The 15566-nt window shown below is 36.5% G+C and overlaps 1 protein-coding gene across 1 annotated transcript in view; it reads right to left on the bottom strand.

Moving 5' to 3' along the window:
• Positions 1-15566, bottom strand: part of CENPE (centromere protein E) — a 35767-nt gene that overhangs the window by 2918 nt on the left and 17283 nt on the right. The window contains 19 exon segments of the mRNA XM_050338047.1: positions 79-191; positions 766-969; positions 1605-1826; positions 2975-3184; positions 3681-3890; positions 5132-5344; positions 6742-6888; positions 6971-7171; positions 7971-8213; positions 8875-9033; positions 9140-9424; positions 10230-10439; positions 10967-11209; positions 12091-12249; positions 12356-12436; positions 12438-12641; positions 13509-13718; positions 14512-14670; positions 14866-15177. Coding sequence (XP_050194004.1) covers positions 79-191; positions 766-969; positions 1605-1826; positions 2975-3184; positions 3681-3890; positions 5132-5344; positions 6742-6888; positions 6971-7171; positions 7971-8213; positions 8875-9033; positions 9140-9424; positions 10230-10439; positions 10967-11209; positions 12091-12249; positions 12356-12436; positions 12438-12641; positions 13509-13718; positions 14512-14670; positions 14866-15177 — 3785 coding nt within the window.

The following is a 15566-nucleotide window of genomic DNA, read 5'->3' as shown; positions in this document are numbered from 1 at the left end:
CTTAATGCTTACTTCTTGTTATGTGGGAAAATAGAGAAGAAGTTAAGAACGAAGCAGCAACGCAAAATTTGAACTTACTTCATTTCAAAGAAGTTGGATTGTTTCATTCTTTCCATATCAAATTTTACCAACTGTGTTTTGAGATTATCAATTTCTTCTTTGTACAACTCGGAACCTTTATCTAATTTTGCCTGAAATGAGAATATTTAGTACAAAGAAAGGCTCGTTACCTAACAATGAAATTAAGGGTTGTTTACCTTGTATCTTTACCATGATCTGCTAGATTTTGCAGGACAAGAATGGGAGCAGGAAGTTATTTCCACTAAGGTGGCCCACGTCACCAACTAGCACTATAGTAGCAGTTGGTATCCTACTCTCAGGTATTACATGCAATCATATTTTAGCAAGTTTTGCTGACTCGTGTGCAGATGTAAGTCTGGGAATTTTGTACTAGCATGCAAATATATTACATTGAAAAAGCAGATCAAGCTTCAGTTTAAAAGTTTTAAAATTTTTTAGAACGTTTCACAAATGCATTACAGATAAATTTACCTTCTAATATTATAATATGGGTTGTAAATTTTGCCTCTGAAGGTTGCACTGGTAAAATATGAAACTGCATTCTAAGCATGCAAATAGAGTGTTTTACTCTAGGAATGCCATACAGAACAGTACATTGAGTTTAGAGCATTATGTTTCAGCTACAGCTGTTCTCAAGCAGGCTTTTTGTCTTTCACTAGAGGAAAATGAGAATTTTGCTCATACCTGAAGACTCTGATTCTCTGTTAAGGCAGTCCTGAGGCACTTTTCCTTCTCGTTCAGTTTGGCTTGCAGTTGGGTGAGCTCACTTGTTTCTGTTTTTATACTTATCTGTGCTTGTAATTGGTTTATTCTGTCATCTTTCTCTTTGACATTTTCTCCTACTTCATTTATTACATTTTCTAACTTCTGAATTTTTACTTCCATAGCCTAATGAGATATATCAATCAGTTATGAGTAGTTATGTCAAGAGACAGTAGCTGTAACAGCACACAGTCATATTCTTAGCAAAACCAAAAAAAACCAAACCACACAAAAAAATCCAACACTACAGGTTCTATGGCAACTCTTTGTGTCTAGATCACTATTTTGTGTCACCTTTTAATAGACTGGAACACTCAAGTCTAAGAACAGAAAAAAGGTTTTGAAGAAGGGTAACCGTGACGTGAAAAATAGGAAAGAGAAAATGAGTCCTCAATTCCAATGATTAGAGAGAACTTTTCTCCAGTTTCTCGTTTGACATAGTGAATACCATATACTTACAGGGAGCACCCAGAGTATCATACTGTTAAAATCAACACTTCAAACCCAAATGAAAACGTTTCATAGGAATTTCTAAACTGACATCTATTTGTGTACAAAAGTCAGGTAATTAAAATACATTTTAGGCAAGAGCTCAAACTTGAACTTCAAAAACAGCAAAGCTACTAATATGTACACTCTGGGTCAATATGTTGTGGTGGCAGAGATTTATAGTTGCCAATCAATCTTTATTTTCAGTTCAGAGTACCCTTACTTAAAAAGCAAGCATCAAAGAAGTTTTCCTTAGAAACAAGTGTTGGTACCTTTATATCTTGTTCTGCAGCCTTTAATTTATTATGAAGCCTATCGTTTTCTTCTTTTAACATGAGACTGGCAGAGTTATCAGGGGCCAGTTTTTCTTTTAGAGTGTTTAGATCCTGAAGCAGCTCTTCATTTTTCTCTTTTCTCTGTTTCAATTCAACATCAGCGTTTTTACTGTCATTGCAAATTCTGGTATCCAGTTCTGAAGAAAGCTGAAGGAGCATCTGCAGTAGTGTCATAGAGAGAAAATTTTAAATAATTTCTGAATCAGCTAGAAATAAGTAAAAAACCAGGAGGCATCTTGGCCTGTATTAATTTCACATTCTTGTTTCAGTGTCCCATTTGAAAATGCTTGCTATCAAAAATGTAGTCACTAACACTCATAAGAATGGTTTCATTTCCAAAAGAGAAGATGATAGTGTATTGCGGGATTACCAGCATTTCTGCATTAACTCAAGCATTATTACAGAAACAAAGCAATATATCGGAAAGACTTCTTGAATACCAGTAACAGAAAGGAACACAATTATTCAGAATTTTCTGCTAGAACATAGTCTAGAACATGTCATTGACTGAAGGAAGTTAAACCATTTTAGAGAAAATATACACATTGGGCTATTCTAGAAACCCATATCTGTAATATATCAGACAAAGAAAAACTTCATACTTGTGAGGAAATTACAAATGTACGAGATTTTTGTTTGTTAAAAGCTTTGATCCCCATAATATGTCTGGTCAGGACATTCTTCCAAAAAGCTTGCTGACAGTGGGAAATCCTGAGGAAGTCAAGACTGGCTATTGATTCTACAGAAGAAACTTTTCAAAATAGGCCAAACTTAACATTTAATCAGAAAGACGAAATCACATGAAATCCTATTCATGATGCAGTTAACCCTGAAAAATGCTGTCTTATTTTCCAAAGGAGGCAAGATGTAAGAAGAAAGAAATGAAAAAGGAAAGCTGCACCACCTCTAGAGCAACTTGACTTTTTGAAATTAGAAAAGTATATGAATTACAATTGAGTTTTAAAAATGGCTAAAGTAGTTTTGATGAAGTTTGGCAAGCGAATTTTGAACCTACAGTTTCCAGAATTCAGACTTCAGACAACCCCAAATAAACAAGCCCACCGCCCCTCCCATTTATTGCCTAGAAAGTCCTTTACAAGGTAAGTTTCCAAGTTTTGGTGCATGAGGAAATCTCTCAAAATCTTTTAAGTACTCTTACATCTCACAGTAAAGTAAGAGTATAGTAAGTGCTGATAATAAATGAATAATCATTCAAGAGCCTTTGTGTGTTTTGTTTTCAGTCAGATTAGGCATTTACAGAGTGCTTATACCAAACACACTTCTGATTCTGTAACATTTAATTTTACCTTTACTTTAGGAGTCCAGAAGTTAATGACTTGCAAAAGCTTTTCAGTATCTTTCTTTAACTCTTCTTCCAGTTCCTCTGCATTACAGTGAGTTGCTGAACATGATTCCCAGAACTGTACTGTTTCTTTTCTAGCACTTTCTTGCTGCTGTAACTCTGCCTCTATACAGAGAAGTTCACTTTCCATTTCTGATACATCTTTGAGAATGCTCTTGAAAAAAGGAAATTAAAATTTAAGTATTGCTTTGATAACCATATGTCTAAATATACATTCTGTCCTCTTAGCTGTCAATACAGCAGGAAGTCTGGTTTAGCATCTGTTTCTCATAAAAGGAGTTTTGCTCTACATTACACCCTACTGGGAAAATGAGAGTACAATCTATATTGCTGGGGCAGGTGGGAAGGGAAAAAGTAAAAGTTGATTTCATCGTTTTAAAAGTCATCTTGATACTGGGCAGTATGTATTTTACAGGGTAAATAACATTCCCACTATTTTCTAACCTATTAACTTTATTTTCAGTCACTTTACAAAATGGAATCTTCACATTATAGAACTAGTAGCGTAAAAAAATACTAACTCTATTCCTTCATCCTCCTTAAGTGAAGTCTTAACAGATAAACCTAATGCCATTCAATGAGCAGCACCACATTACCCCATGCCTTGAAAGGTGAAGTCTTTAATATCCGCATTTTTTTTCAAATATTACCTCGGCATCCAAGTGGAAACTCTGCAGCCCTTCACTGCTGTTTAATTCTGGAGACAGTGTTTCATTCTGGTTCAAATGACTCTTCCTGAGATTCTGAATCTCAGCTTGTAGATGATCTTGTCTTCTCTTTTCCTCAAGCAATTCCATTTTATACTTGTTAACAGTAGTATGATAATCTCTTTTCTTTGCACAAACACGACTGAACATAAACTGTTGTAGAAGCACAGGATCTATCAGTGAGCATGCTTTAAAACAGTACCTGCATCCAGCTAAAATCCCATATTTTACAATTTAATCTATTTACTCTCCCAGCCTATAGGTGTCCAGAATAATTAACACATGACTAAGAAAATTAGGTTCATATGTTTCGTAGCAATGGCATATAAGAGTTTTAGTTGAGACAGCATTTTTCCAGTGGACCATTTTTCGTAGACTCCTGAAAAGGTCAAAAAGTCTAAAAGGCTCTAGGCAGCCTTCATGAATCTCAGCTTTGAAAAGTAAACTAATTTTTGCAATATTTATTTCCTCTCAGAGTTGTAAAAGGTGCAGATGATCTATGAGTATAATATCAGTGTGATGATTTAAAAATGTTGTTCTAGTTGAGGTTACTAGCTGAATGTCGTAAACACCTTTAACCGTTCAAGTTAAAAGCCATCTATGGGGAAAAAATAAAAATCAAAAAATCAAACCCAAAATCCCTACTTGAAGTTGTAAAATAAGGCACTTTGGAATATTAATTCAGCTTCTTAGTTAATGGATATCTGTAGACATGACTGACTCTCAAGATCATGTCCAGTGTTTTTAGCAAACTGGATGTGAATCTTACCCCCTCTCCCCAGGCCCATCCATGTTTTCCCCTCTCACCTCCATCCAAAAAAACCCAACCCTTAATATTTCATGGTAAATAAAGAAACAGAAAAACCATTATCATTTACTGTACTTTTGCATATGATAACAGGAATACTCTCCCAATTAACCTTAACTTTTTCCTCATAATTATAGTTCAATGAAGAAACTGATTCCAATTTGGGGAGGGTCTGCAAGACTATAAAATTAAACTACTTGGCTAGTTTTGCAGAGTAAATGTGCATCTCCAAGGCAACTTGCACATCTCTTTCCCCCACAAAGAAATACACTATAAGTCATCTATAATTTGATTTATGGAGTACAGAAAAAAAATTTCAATTCCTAATTAAAATGGAATAATATTAGTGAAATAATACTGTGCAAAGCAGCTGAACTACAGTCAAAAGCTAAGATTGATTAACATAACTAAGCAGTTCTAGTTGTCTAAGATTGTAAAACATTTACCACTATCAGCTTATTTTCTACAATATATGGATTCACAAAAATCAAAGCTATAGTACATAAAATCCTGGCTGTTAAAATAATGAGAACTTATTAAAAAAAGAACCAAACTCAAGCGATATGAAGCATCTGCATATTGGTACCTTCAGTTTGTTCAATAAACTCTGGAGATGACCATTGAGTTTCTCATTTTCAGTTTGAAGTCTTTTGACTTGTTTACTCTTTGCCAAGGAAAGCTGAGGCAGTATCTCAGCTATCAGTGCTTTCTGACTATTCAGTTCGCTCTTCAGCTTAAGAGACACTGTAGAGAGACATTCACACCTCTTCCCCATATTTGAGAATTTCTCGAGAAGCTCCTAAATGCAAGTGAAACAAATTAATTCATTCATAATGAGGGAAAGTGTGATTAGCTATAAACAGAAGCTTAAAATAAATGACCAGACTCCAGAAGTAAACTCTACAGTAATAGGACTAAGACTTTAGTTTTGACTTGCCACATATATATGACAAAAACTCTAGGCTAGGCACAAAAGAACTCCTTAGTCTCCCAGCAAGTAATTTCACAAACTCAAATTATTTTCATGGTTTAGATTACCCAGCCACATCAAGATGTGTAAATAAGGCCTGAAGTAAAATTGTTGCCTGTTCACAAGTGTGTCAGCTGGCCTTGTTTCAGAGTGCGCTCCCAAACTATTTACTTGGTCCTTTCTCAAAGGAAAGAAATCATAAAACTGTTCCTAGCACTCTACCATAAAAAGAAAGGTATGATCATGTAGTGAACAGGATGAGGAATACATTGAAGGCACTCCCAGCAGAGTGCAACTCAAGTATCACCTCTTAAGCTACCTTATACATTTTAAAGTATGAAACTCCTTTAGCATACTCCCTCCATCGTTGGTTTTTAATTGAAAGAACCAGGATTCACCAGTTTTAACTCTTTTACCCCACAGTAAAAACAATGGAACTGACATATGCTCTGCATCCAACAAGAGCAACTACCAGATACTTGAGAAAACTGTACAAGAAAGAGGTAGACAAGATCCTACCTATTTCAGAAGTCAAAAGGGGAGAGTGCAATTTAAAGGTACCAATTGATCTTTACTTCCCTCATCATTAGCTCCCTACTGCTGATGTAGGATAGAAGGACAGTGCAAATGGAGAAAGCTACATGGGACTGATTTTTGCAGTTTGGTTCTTTATCACTTTTATTGTTAACAGAAGTAGCACTCAGGGCTCCTGTAGCACGTATAGAATGATGCCTGAATCTGCTGCACAGACATATGGTCTGCAGTACCATAGCACTGTACTTTAAAATGTTCCACATATTCATAAATCCTGGTTTATTTTGGCTTTCAGTAGGTTAATAGTACTTCTCATATCTATGTGAAAGTGTGCTCAGGATAGTAAACTAACAAAAGGTCTGAGGAATTACAGGAATTAATTTATTTGAAACCAATTTATTATTTGACAGGGAGTAATGGAAGGGAGCATTTGTGGAGATTTTACAAAAAATTGGGGTGGTTGGACAGTAATGAAAGCAAGTAAGATTTTTCTGTAAACATTAAACTGAAATTTTCAGTTGAGACAAGATGTGCAGTCACTGAATAGCAACAGCAAATCAACTGATCCAGTGGTTTGCATCTTAGCAAGATACACAAACTATTTTATACCTAATACAAAAGGTTTATGCTCCAGGACAAGTGGTATTAAGATTTTACATGCATCCTTAGAAGAACCAGAGAAATAAGTTTACCTTAATGTTCAAGCTTTTTTCCTTCAGGCTGTTGTCAGCCACCTGCTCTGCAATAACCACGGGGTTTACGTGAACAGACACATCATTCACATTTCTCTGCTTCAGTTGGTCTAAAGCACGTTCCAGTTTCGCATTTGTTTCAGCACACTAAAATAAAACCACACATATTTAAGCACCATTCAAGAAGAGAATTTATGAGTAACTTAAATATGCAAATTGCAACACCCACCATCTCAGAATTTCTGTGCAGTTCTGCCTTGAGCTGGTCCCGCTCAGTCCTGACGTCCTGAAGGAGTTTTTGTAGCTCATCTTTTTCTTGATTAACTGATGCGATTTGTTCTCTAAGTTGGAAAGAGTGACTAGTTCTTTCAGCTAATAACTGGTCCTTTTCACATGATACACTATTTAGTGTCTCAGTTAACTGTTGAATCTAATAAATGGTGGAGAAAGACAAACACAAATTACAATTTAGTCGTGGCCTGAATACTCCCCTTTGAATACGCCACTCTGAAATACTCAGATCAGTTGTGTCAAATACAAAGAACACAATTTCCAATAACTAAAATTCACATTAACAGCAAGAGAGGTTTAAAAATAATTTTGCTGTTCTAATAACTCAGAAAAAGAAATTCTAAAGAAAAGGAGTAGCATGACACCCAGAGAACTTTTAGTCACCTTTAGTCTTCTTCTGTAAAGCAAGAAGAAAAAAACGAAGAGGCAGTCAACATATGTCCATATCACAAGAAAATTAAAAGAAATAGGCATAAAAGATGGACACTGGGTTTTTCTTTATCTTTGCTCTAATGAACAGTAATATTTCCTAATCTGAAGCAATCCCCAATCATACTTTTTGATCAACAAAGGAAGAGTTTGACAGGTAAAAGGCTAAGGAGTGAAGACTGCAAAAAGACTGAATTGGCAAGAGCTGAGTGCAAGACTCTCAGACTTTATCTGTAATACAGAATGTGGGCAAATCAGTAAGAATTCCAAACCCTCTTAGGTTCATGCTGTCTACACAGTGCCTTTTAAAGTCAAAATATATGTCCAATTACTGATCATTATATTCAAGCTACACACAAAGCACTGACAAACCCAATTGGTTACATTGGAGACAAATTAAGGATGATATTTCTAAATATCAGCAGAGAAACTTGAACAAAATCCTTTGCCCATGTTCATGATTCTTGAGCAATACATAAAAATGACACGCTGAGAATTAAACTCTTCACCTTGCTTGTAAGGCTGTCCTCCAAAATCTCTGACCGTCTCTGAACCTTTAACAAATGTTCTTCCCTTTCTTTACAAGTCTCCACCATTTGCTGTAGTTCATCTTTCTCCTTATTAAGTACAGTGATTTTCTCAAGCTGCTGACCAACTTGCTCATTCATTGTTGTTTCAATTTGTTCTTTTTCTGCCAGCAACTTGCCATATTCAGATGAGACGTGAGTCAGGCTCTCAGTTACTTCAGTGAGCTGGAAAGAAAAATCACACCTAGTATTAATATTTCTAATCATCTGTGGTGAGGGTAGAATTAATTTGATATTTTGGAGAAAAACCAAGCAGTAACATTCCAAGTTACTAAATTTTCCTGTCCCACTAATCAGGTTCTGATATAAGGAAAGTGTTATTGGATCATATTTCATAAGGATTATTTGCACATATGAGTTGTTATAACTGGATTATTATAATAAGCATAAAAAAATCTAACAGATTTGTTAGAAGTCTATAAAATTTCAGTGCTTCTGTCTCATTGGTAGTCAAAAGTAAATGTGGAAAAAACCTGCAGGCCATTCTAATTCCAGAGAAGTATCTCCATTGCTGTATCCACACCAGATAGAAGACATTACCACGTGTAAGAATGAACACTAAAAGCTTAAAAGCTTACGCCATGCAGATACAAGTTATAAATAAGGGTGGTAGATTGCAGGTCAAATTGCATTTGATCATCCTTTCACTGGCTCTGTTTTCATGGAATTCTTTTGAGAAGCAGTACAGAGCAAAAAGGAAAGGAAAAATTATCAGTTAAGTTTCATTATTTACATTTATTGGACCCCTGCAAACTGAAGTCTGCAGAAGACATGGGTTGCCATACATGATAGAATTTTTAGTTTACTTGACAAAACTCTTTCTCACCTTCTGCTGCAGTTCATCAGTTTTTTCCTTCAATGTCTCTTGAGCTTTCAAGAGTTGATTTTCTTTCTCTGAAATGTTTTCTTTCAGCTCCACAATAGTCTCCTGATGCTGTCCAAGAGATCTGTGAGAACACTGCAACTCCTCCTGCATCTCTGAATTCTTTGGACACAATTGAAATACATTAACACCTGAACAACACTTCCAAAATCTAAGGCAGAAGTTTACTAAAGCTGTTATCCTACAGGAACAGGACTACTTGTATTACCTTTCTTATTGTCTCCTGTACAGTTTCTCTTAGCTGGTCTCTCTCGTTCTGGAGATTTTCCAGTTGCAGTTTAAGATCATCGTCTTCTCTTTCTGTCTGGGTGCTCGCTTCCTGCCAGTCATGCAATTGTGGAATAAAATCTCTTCTCTCCCTTTCTTCAGATTCTCCCTGGCACTCACTGGCCTTTGCTTCCTCCATTTCAAGCAATTTCCTTTGTGCCTGGCTGAGCTCTTCCCTCAGAACAAGTAACTCTTGCTCAAGAGATTTTTCTGGGATCTGGGGTACCTATTTTATGCAAAGACAGAAATCAACATTTTTAGAAAAGTAGTTTTAAGAGAAGCATATCTGAGCTTTAACATGTGGAGTATGTAAAATAGAGGCACTGTCTTAGATTTGTGGCTTTTCTAGAATAATAAAAATTTGACTGAACTCAGTATGCAGTTCAAGTTTTTTGACATAGGAGACAAGTAAAATTTGAAGCAAAGAACTTCTGAAACAAGTTACCAGAAGCAGAATTTCATTGTCATCATTTACGTGATGGGGGGAAGTAGAACAGTGATGAAAAAAACCCACCCATACAAATCCTTTCCTCTCCCAAACTGAAGACTTTATCTGTATTTCTATTTATTTTTTGGAAGACTATCTATCTATCAATATCTCTCTCTCTATTTATCTACACAGACACAGGAGCAATCAGCACATCCAGTTACAGGAAGCGTTGGTTGCAATGTCCCTTTCAGTGCCAGGAAAAGAGTCAGTTCCACTTATGCTTTAGAAAGCAGAACCACCCATTCCAGACAAGCAGTTCTTAGCTTCTGAGATAATTACATACCCCCATCCCCATGCAGATCAGTGCACAACATCACCAACCTCTATCAAGTTAATACTCTATCCACAGTCATGTTCTACTATTACCTGTCCATGTACAACAATAGGGGTGGGATAAATCGCAAGTAAACAATAATAAACCCCTTGTGTAACGCTGGACAGCCATGGACCAGGACCCTTTTCTCCAATGTGTTTTGCAAATTATTTCACTGAGGTGAAAGCCTAAATAACATGCTCTCCATTACAGCCTCAGCATAATTACCCAAGTTCCTTCCCCAGACTCTTCTTTTTTCAAAAGTAAACTGTCCAGCTTCTCTTGCAGTGCGCGGTTCTCTTGTGTAAGGAAAATGATCTGTTCCTTTTGTTCCTGAAGCTGATCACTTTCTCTACAGCTATGACTTTCTGATTTTTCCTCAGCAAGCTGATCTCTCTCTGATGTGATGATTTTAATTTCTTCTGTCATTTGTGAGATCTACAAAAAGTAAGCAAGGACAGCACTTCCATCAATCCCAAACCAAAATTAAATGCAAAACTTCTGTGTGATTCACTTCTCTATGGTATTTTTAACATTCAACCACTCTGACCAAACCAGAAAAGCTCTAAAATCCAGACTGTTATTCAGTAATGCTGTAAAGGACTAAGAATTCTAAACTCACTTAGGTTCACGCTGTCTACACAATGCCTTTTAAAGTCAAAATACATGTCCAGTTACTGATCATTATATTAAACCTACACGCATTTGATAAATTGGCACTTGTTCCAAAGCACTGACAAACCCAATTGGTTACAAAGCTGAGACAAGTTAAAGATGATACTTCTAAATATCAGTAAAGAAATTTGAACAAATCCCTTTGCCCATGTTCATGATTCTTGAGCAATACATAAAAATGACACGCTGAGAATTAAAAATTAAACAGGCTTTGTGTTGAGCAAAAGTTCAACACAACAGTAATAAAACATCAGAAGACAAAATAGCTACTAAACCCCAAAACTCTTCACCTTGCTTGTAAGGCTGTCCTCCAAAATCTCTGACTGTCTCTGAACCTTTAACAAATGTTCTTCCCTTTCTTTACAAGCCTCCACCATTTGCTGTAGCTCATCTTTCTCCTTATTAAGTACAGTGATTTTCTCAAGCTGCTGACCAACTTGCTCATTCATTGTTCTTTCAATTTGTTCTTTTTCTGCCAGTAGCTTGGCGTATTCAGATGAGACGTGAGTCAGGCTTTCAGTTACTTCAGTGAGCTGGAAAGAACGAATCAAACACAGTATTGATATTTTTAATCATCATTACTATGAAGAGAATATATATGATAAAACCAAGCAGTAACATTCCACGTTACTAAATTTTCTTGTCCCACCCATTGGGTTCTGATATAAGGAGAGAGTTACTGGGTTATATTTCATAAGCATTATTTGCACATACGAGTTGTTGTAATGGGATTATTTTACAGAAGATATGCCCATTGGTTTCCTGCTATAATAAACAAAAAGAATCTAACAGTTTTGTTAGAAGTCTATAAAATTTCAGTGCTTCTGTCTCATTGGTAGTCAAAAGTGAATATGGAAAATCCTATAGGCTATTCTAATTCCATAGAAGTATCTCCATTGCTGTATCCACACCAGATAGAAAAGATTACCACATGTAAGAATGAACACTAAAAGCATAAAAGCTTAAGACATGAAAATAATAAGTAGATAAAACATTTCTAAGAGTGCAACCAGTCAAGCATGAGCTAAACTGCCTTGAAGTTGCTCAAGGATCTTCAGAGCTACAGAGATAAAATACATTACTAAAATTTAAAAAAACTTAAGACTGGGAAAATGCATTGAGGCCAAAGTGCAGTACTGATTCTAAATGATATTCTGTCATTCAGCACTAAGACACATTTAGTTATAAAAAAGGGTGGTAGGTTGCAGGTCAAATTGCATTTGATCATCCTTTCACTGGCTCTGTTTTCATGGAATTCTTTTGAGAAGCAGTACAGAGCAAACAGGAAAGGAAAAATTATCAGTTAAGTTTCATTATTTACATTTATTGGACCCCTGCAAACTGAAGTCTGCAGAAGACATGGGTTGCCATACATGACGGAATTTTTAGTTTACTTGACAAAACTCTTTCTGACCTTCTGCTGCAGTTCATTGGTTTTTTCCTTCAATGCCTCTTGAGCTTTCAAGAGTTGATTTTCTTTCTCTGAAATGTTTTCTTTCAGCTCCACAATAGTCTCCTGATGTTGTCCAAGAGATCTGTGAGAACACTGCAACTCCTCCTGCATCTCTGAATTCTTTGGACACAATTGAAATACATTAACACCTGAACAACACTTCCAAAATCTAAGGCAGAAGTTTACTAAAGCTGTTATCCTACAGGAACAGGACTACTTGTATTACCTTTCTTATTGTCTCCTGTACAGTTTCTCTTAGCTGGTCTCTCTCGTTCTGGAGATTTTCCAGTTGCAGTTTAAGATCATCAGTCTTCTCTTTCTGTCTGGGTGCTCGCTTCCTGCCAGTCATGCAATTGTGGAATAAAATCTCTTCTCTCCCTTTCTTCAGATTCTCCCTGGCACTCACTGGCCTTTGCTTCCTCCATTTCAAGCAATTTCCTTTGTGCCTGGCTGAGCTCTTCCCTCAGAACAAGTAACTCTTGCTCAAGAGATTTTTCTGGGATCTGGGGTACCTATTTTATGCAAAGACAGAAATCAACATTTTTAGAAAAGTAGTTTTAAGAGAAGCATATCTGAGCTTTAACATGTGGAGTATGTAAAATAAAGGCCCTGTCTTAGAGACATCTGTGGTTTTTCTAGAATAATAAAATTTGACTGAACTCAGTATGCAGTTCAAGTTTTTTGACATAGGAGACAAGTAAAATTTGAAGCAAGGACTTCTGAAACAAGTTACCAGAAGCAGAACTTCATTGTCATAACTTAAGTGTGGTGGGAAGAACAACAGCAATGAAAAAAAACCACCCAAGAAATCCCTCCCTCTCCCAAAACTGGAGACTTTATCTGTATTTCTAGTCTCGACAGAGGTTGACAATGGTGTCAGGACAATTATTCAAATTTGTCCGCTCCCCCTTCCATATCAAAATGGATGCACACACTTTACTTTTTTTTTTTTTTTTTGGAAGACTATCTATCTATCAAACTCTCTCTCTCTATTTATCTACACAGACACAGGAGCAATCAGCACATCCAGTTACAGGAAGCATTGGTTGCAATGTCCCTTTCAGTGCCAGGAAAAGAGTCAGTTCCACTTAAGCAGTTCTTAGCTTCAGATAATTACATACCCCCATCCCCGTGCAGATCAGTGCACAACATCACCAACCTCTATCAAGTTAATACTCTATCCACAGTCATGTTCTACTATTACCTGTCCATGTACAACAATAGGGGTGGGATAAATCGCAAGTAAACAATAATAAACCCCTTGTGTAACGTTGGACAGCCATGGACCAGGACCCTTTTCTCCAATGTGTTTTGCAAATTATTTCACTGAGGTGAAAGCCTAAATAACATGCTCTCCATTACAGCCTCAGCATAATTACCCAAGTTCCTTCCCCAGACTCTTCTTTTTTCAAAAGTAAACTGTCCAGCTTCTCTTGCAGTGAGCGGTTCTCTTGTGTAAGGAAAATGATCTGTTCCTTTTGTTCCTGAAGCTGATCACTTTCTCTACAGCTATGACTTTCTGATTTTTCCTCAGCAAGCTGATCTCTCTCTGATGTGATGATTTTAATTTCTTCTGTCATTTGTGAGATCTATAAAAAAATAAGGGAGGACAGCACTTCCATCAATTCAAATTTGAATGCATAACTTCTGTGTGATTCACTTCTCTATGGCATTTTTAACATCAAACCAGTCCGACCAAACCAGAAAAGCTACAAACCCAAGTCTGTGCCCTTTGTCGCCTTTTATATTTTAATTTCTAACCTTTCAGCAATATCAGCTGCAGTATTGGCCAGATTTTTAAGTAAAAAAAGTCTGAGAGGAAGAAGCCAAAGAAGAAACCCATTGGATTATACTGTTGCATCTGTTCCAAAGCACACAAATGTTGAATACAAAACCATTGACTTACTGGTATCTAATATACTTCAAGAAAAATCCCATTGCATGTACTGGCACGAAAACCAGTGTTTAGCACAAAAAGCCTTGTGCTAAATGTTGGGAACTGAGCTGCCATTGCCAATCACATTACGCTGATCAGTGGGACTGAGTGTTATAAATCATTAGCCTCATTCCTTCCCTTTAAGTAATTCTTATCTTCCATTTGCCACCTAATGCCACCTCTCAAATCCACAACCAGGGGGCACACTAGTTAAGCAAATGTTTATTAGAGTGTACTTTACAGCTTGAAGCTCTACAGAAACAGATCAGCAGTTGGTAAAGGCTTGGGTCAGGCAGTGCTATTTTCTTGCCCACTTGCTGCCAAGGAGCTAGAAATTTTCTAAGGACACGCAGAAGAGACTATAAGCAGGTTAGCTGGCTTGTTTTCATGTTGTTGGAAAACACATTGAAAGCATTTTTATTTTAAATTATTACATAAAGTTTTACCCGTGTTTCGAGTTCTTCAATGGTCTTCCCTAGTGCCTCTTCAACGCTCAAAATATGAGATTCTTTTTCAGAAATACATTTTTCCAACTTCTTGACAGCGGCCTGGGATTGCTTGAGAGAACTTTGCGCATTTCTCAGTTCTTCATGTGCCAAGATGTTCTTTAGAATACAAGAGAGAAAATCCACAAGGAAAATATAAATATCTTGCAATATTAGTAGGCATTCCTTAATTTAAAAAATCCCACACAAGCTGCTGCTCCCATGCTCCCCTAAATATTTCAATCCAGTTTATAGTGTTCTTATGCTCTTTCTCTTAACATGTATGGTCTATTTCTATAAGGGCAAAATTCCTACCATTGAAACAGTGTCCTTTATATCCTCTTTGAGTTGGTCTGTCTCAGCTTGGAGAGACTCTCCTTTTTGCTTCAGGTAATCTTTTTCCTGGGTTAGAGCTTTTATTTCTTCCTGGCATTCACTTAGCTGCTGAAGAACTGCCTGGATCTCTGACTCCTTAGCCTCCAGTCTCAATTCACTAGTCCTTTTTTCCTCTTTTAATTGCTCCATTTCATTTAACTTCTGCTGAGTCCGAATAAACTCTTCTCTTAGCTCAAGAAGTTGTTTTTGTTCTGCTGTTTTTTCTTCCAGTTCTTTCATTTTGTTGGAGAGCTTTAGTTTGCAAAGGAAAAAGTCAGACACTTTCATTGCAATGTAGAACTTCATTATGTGTACCTGTTCTCACAGAATCTTAAATGAGCTTAGAAGGTCTGAGAGATAGGAAGTTCATAATTTCTCTTTAAATTACTGCTTATACTCTCACCCATATCAAATAAGCATTGTTTTATGGAACTTTCTTGTGGTTTCTTCTTAGCAGTCAAAGATAAAACATAAGAATGGGAAAAGAAGACCAAGTATGGAAGGAGAACCTGGAGCAATATATACACTTCTCTGCCTACAAAGAAAGAGACCACTGGAAAGCATAATCCTTCAACATTATACCCTTGGCTATAGAATAAGTAATATCCACTCATGTTAGAGGAATTGTCATTTATAGCTTT

The sequence above is a fragment of the Myiozetetes cayanensis genome, unplaced genomic scaffold, assembly GCF_022539395.1.
Source record: "Myiozetetes cayanensis isolate MyiCay16 unplaced genomic scaffold, myiCay2020 scf7, whole genome shotgun sequence".
Lineage (NCBI taxonomy): Eukaryota > Metazoa > Chordata > Aves > Passeriformes > Tyrannidae > Myiozetetes > Myiozetetes cayanensis.
The sequence above is the reverse complement of the archived record's forward strand: the minus strand, read 5'-3'. Positions and strand labels throughout refer to the sequence as shown.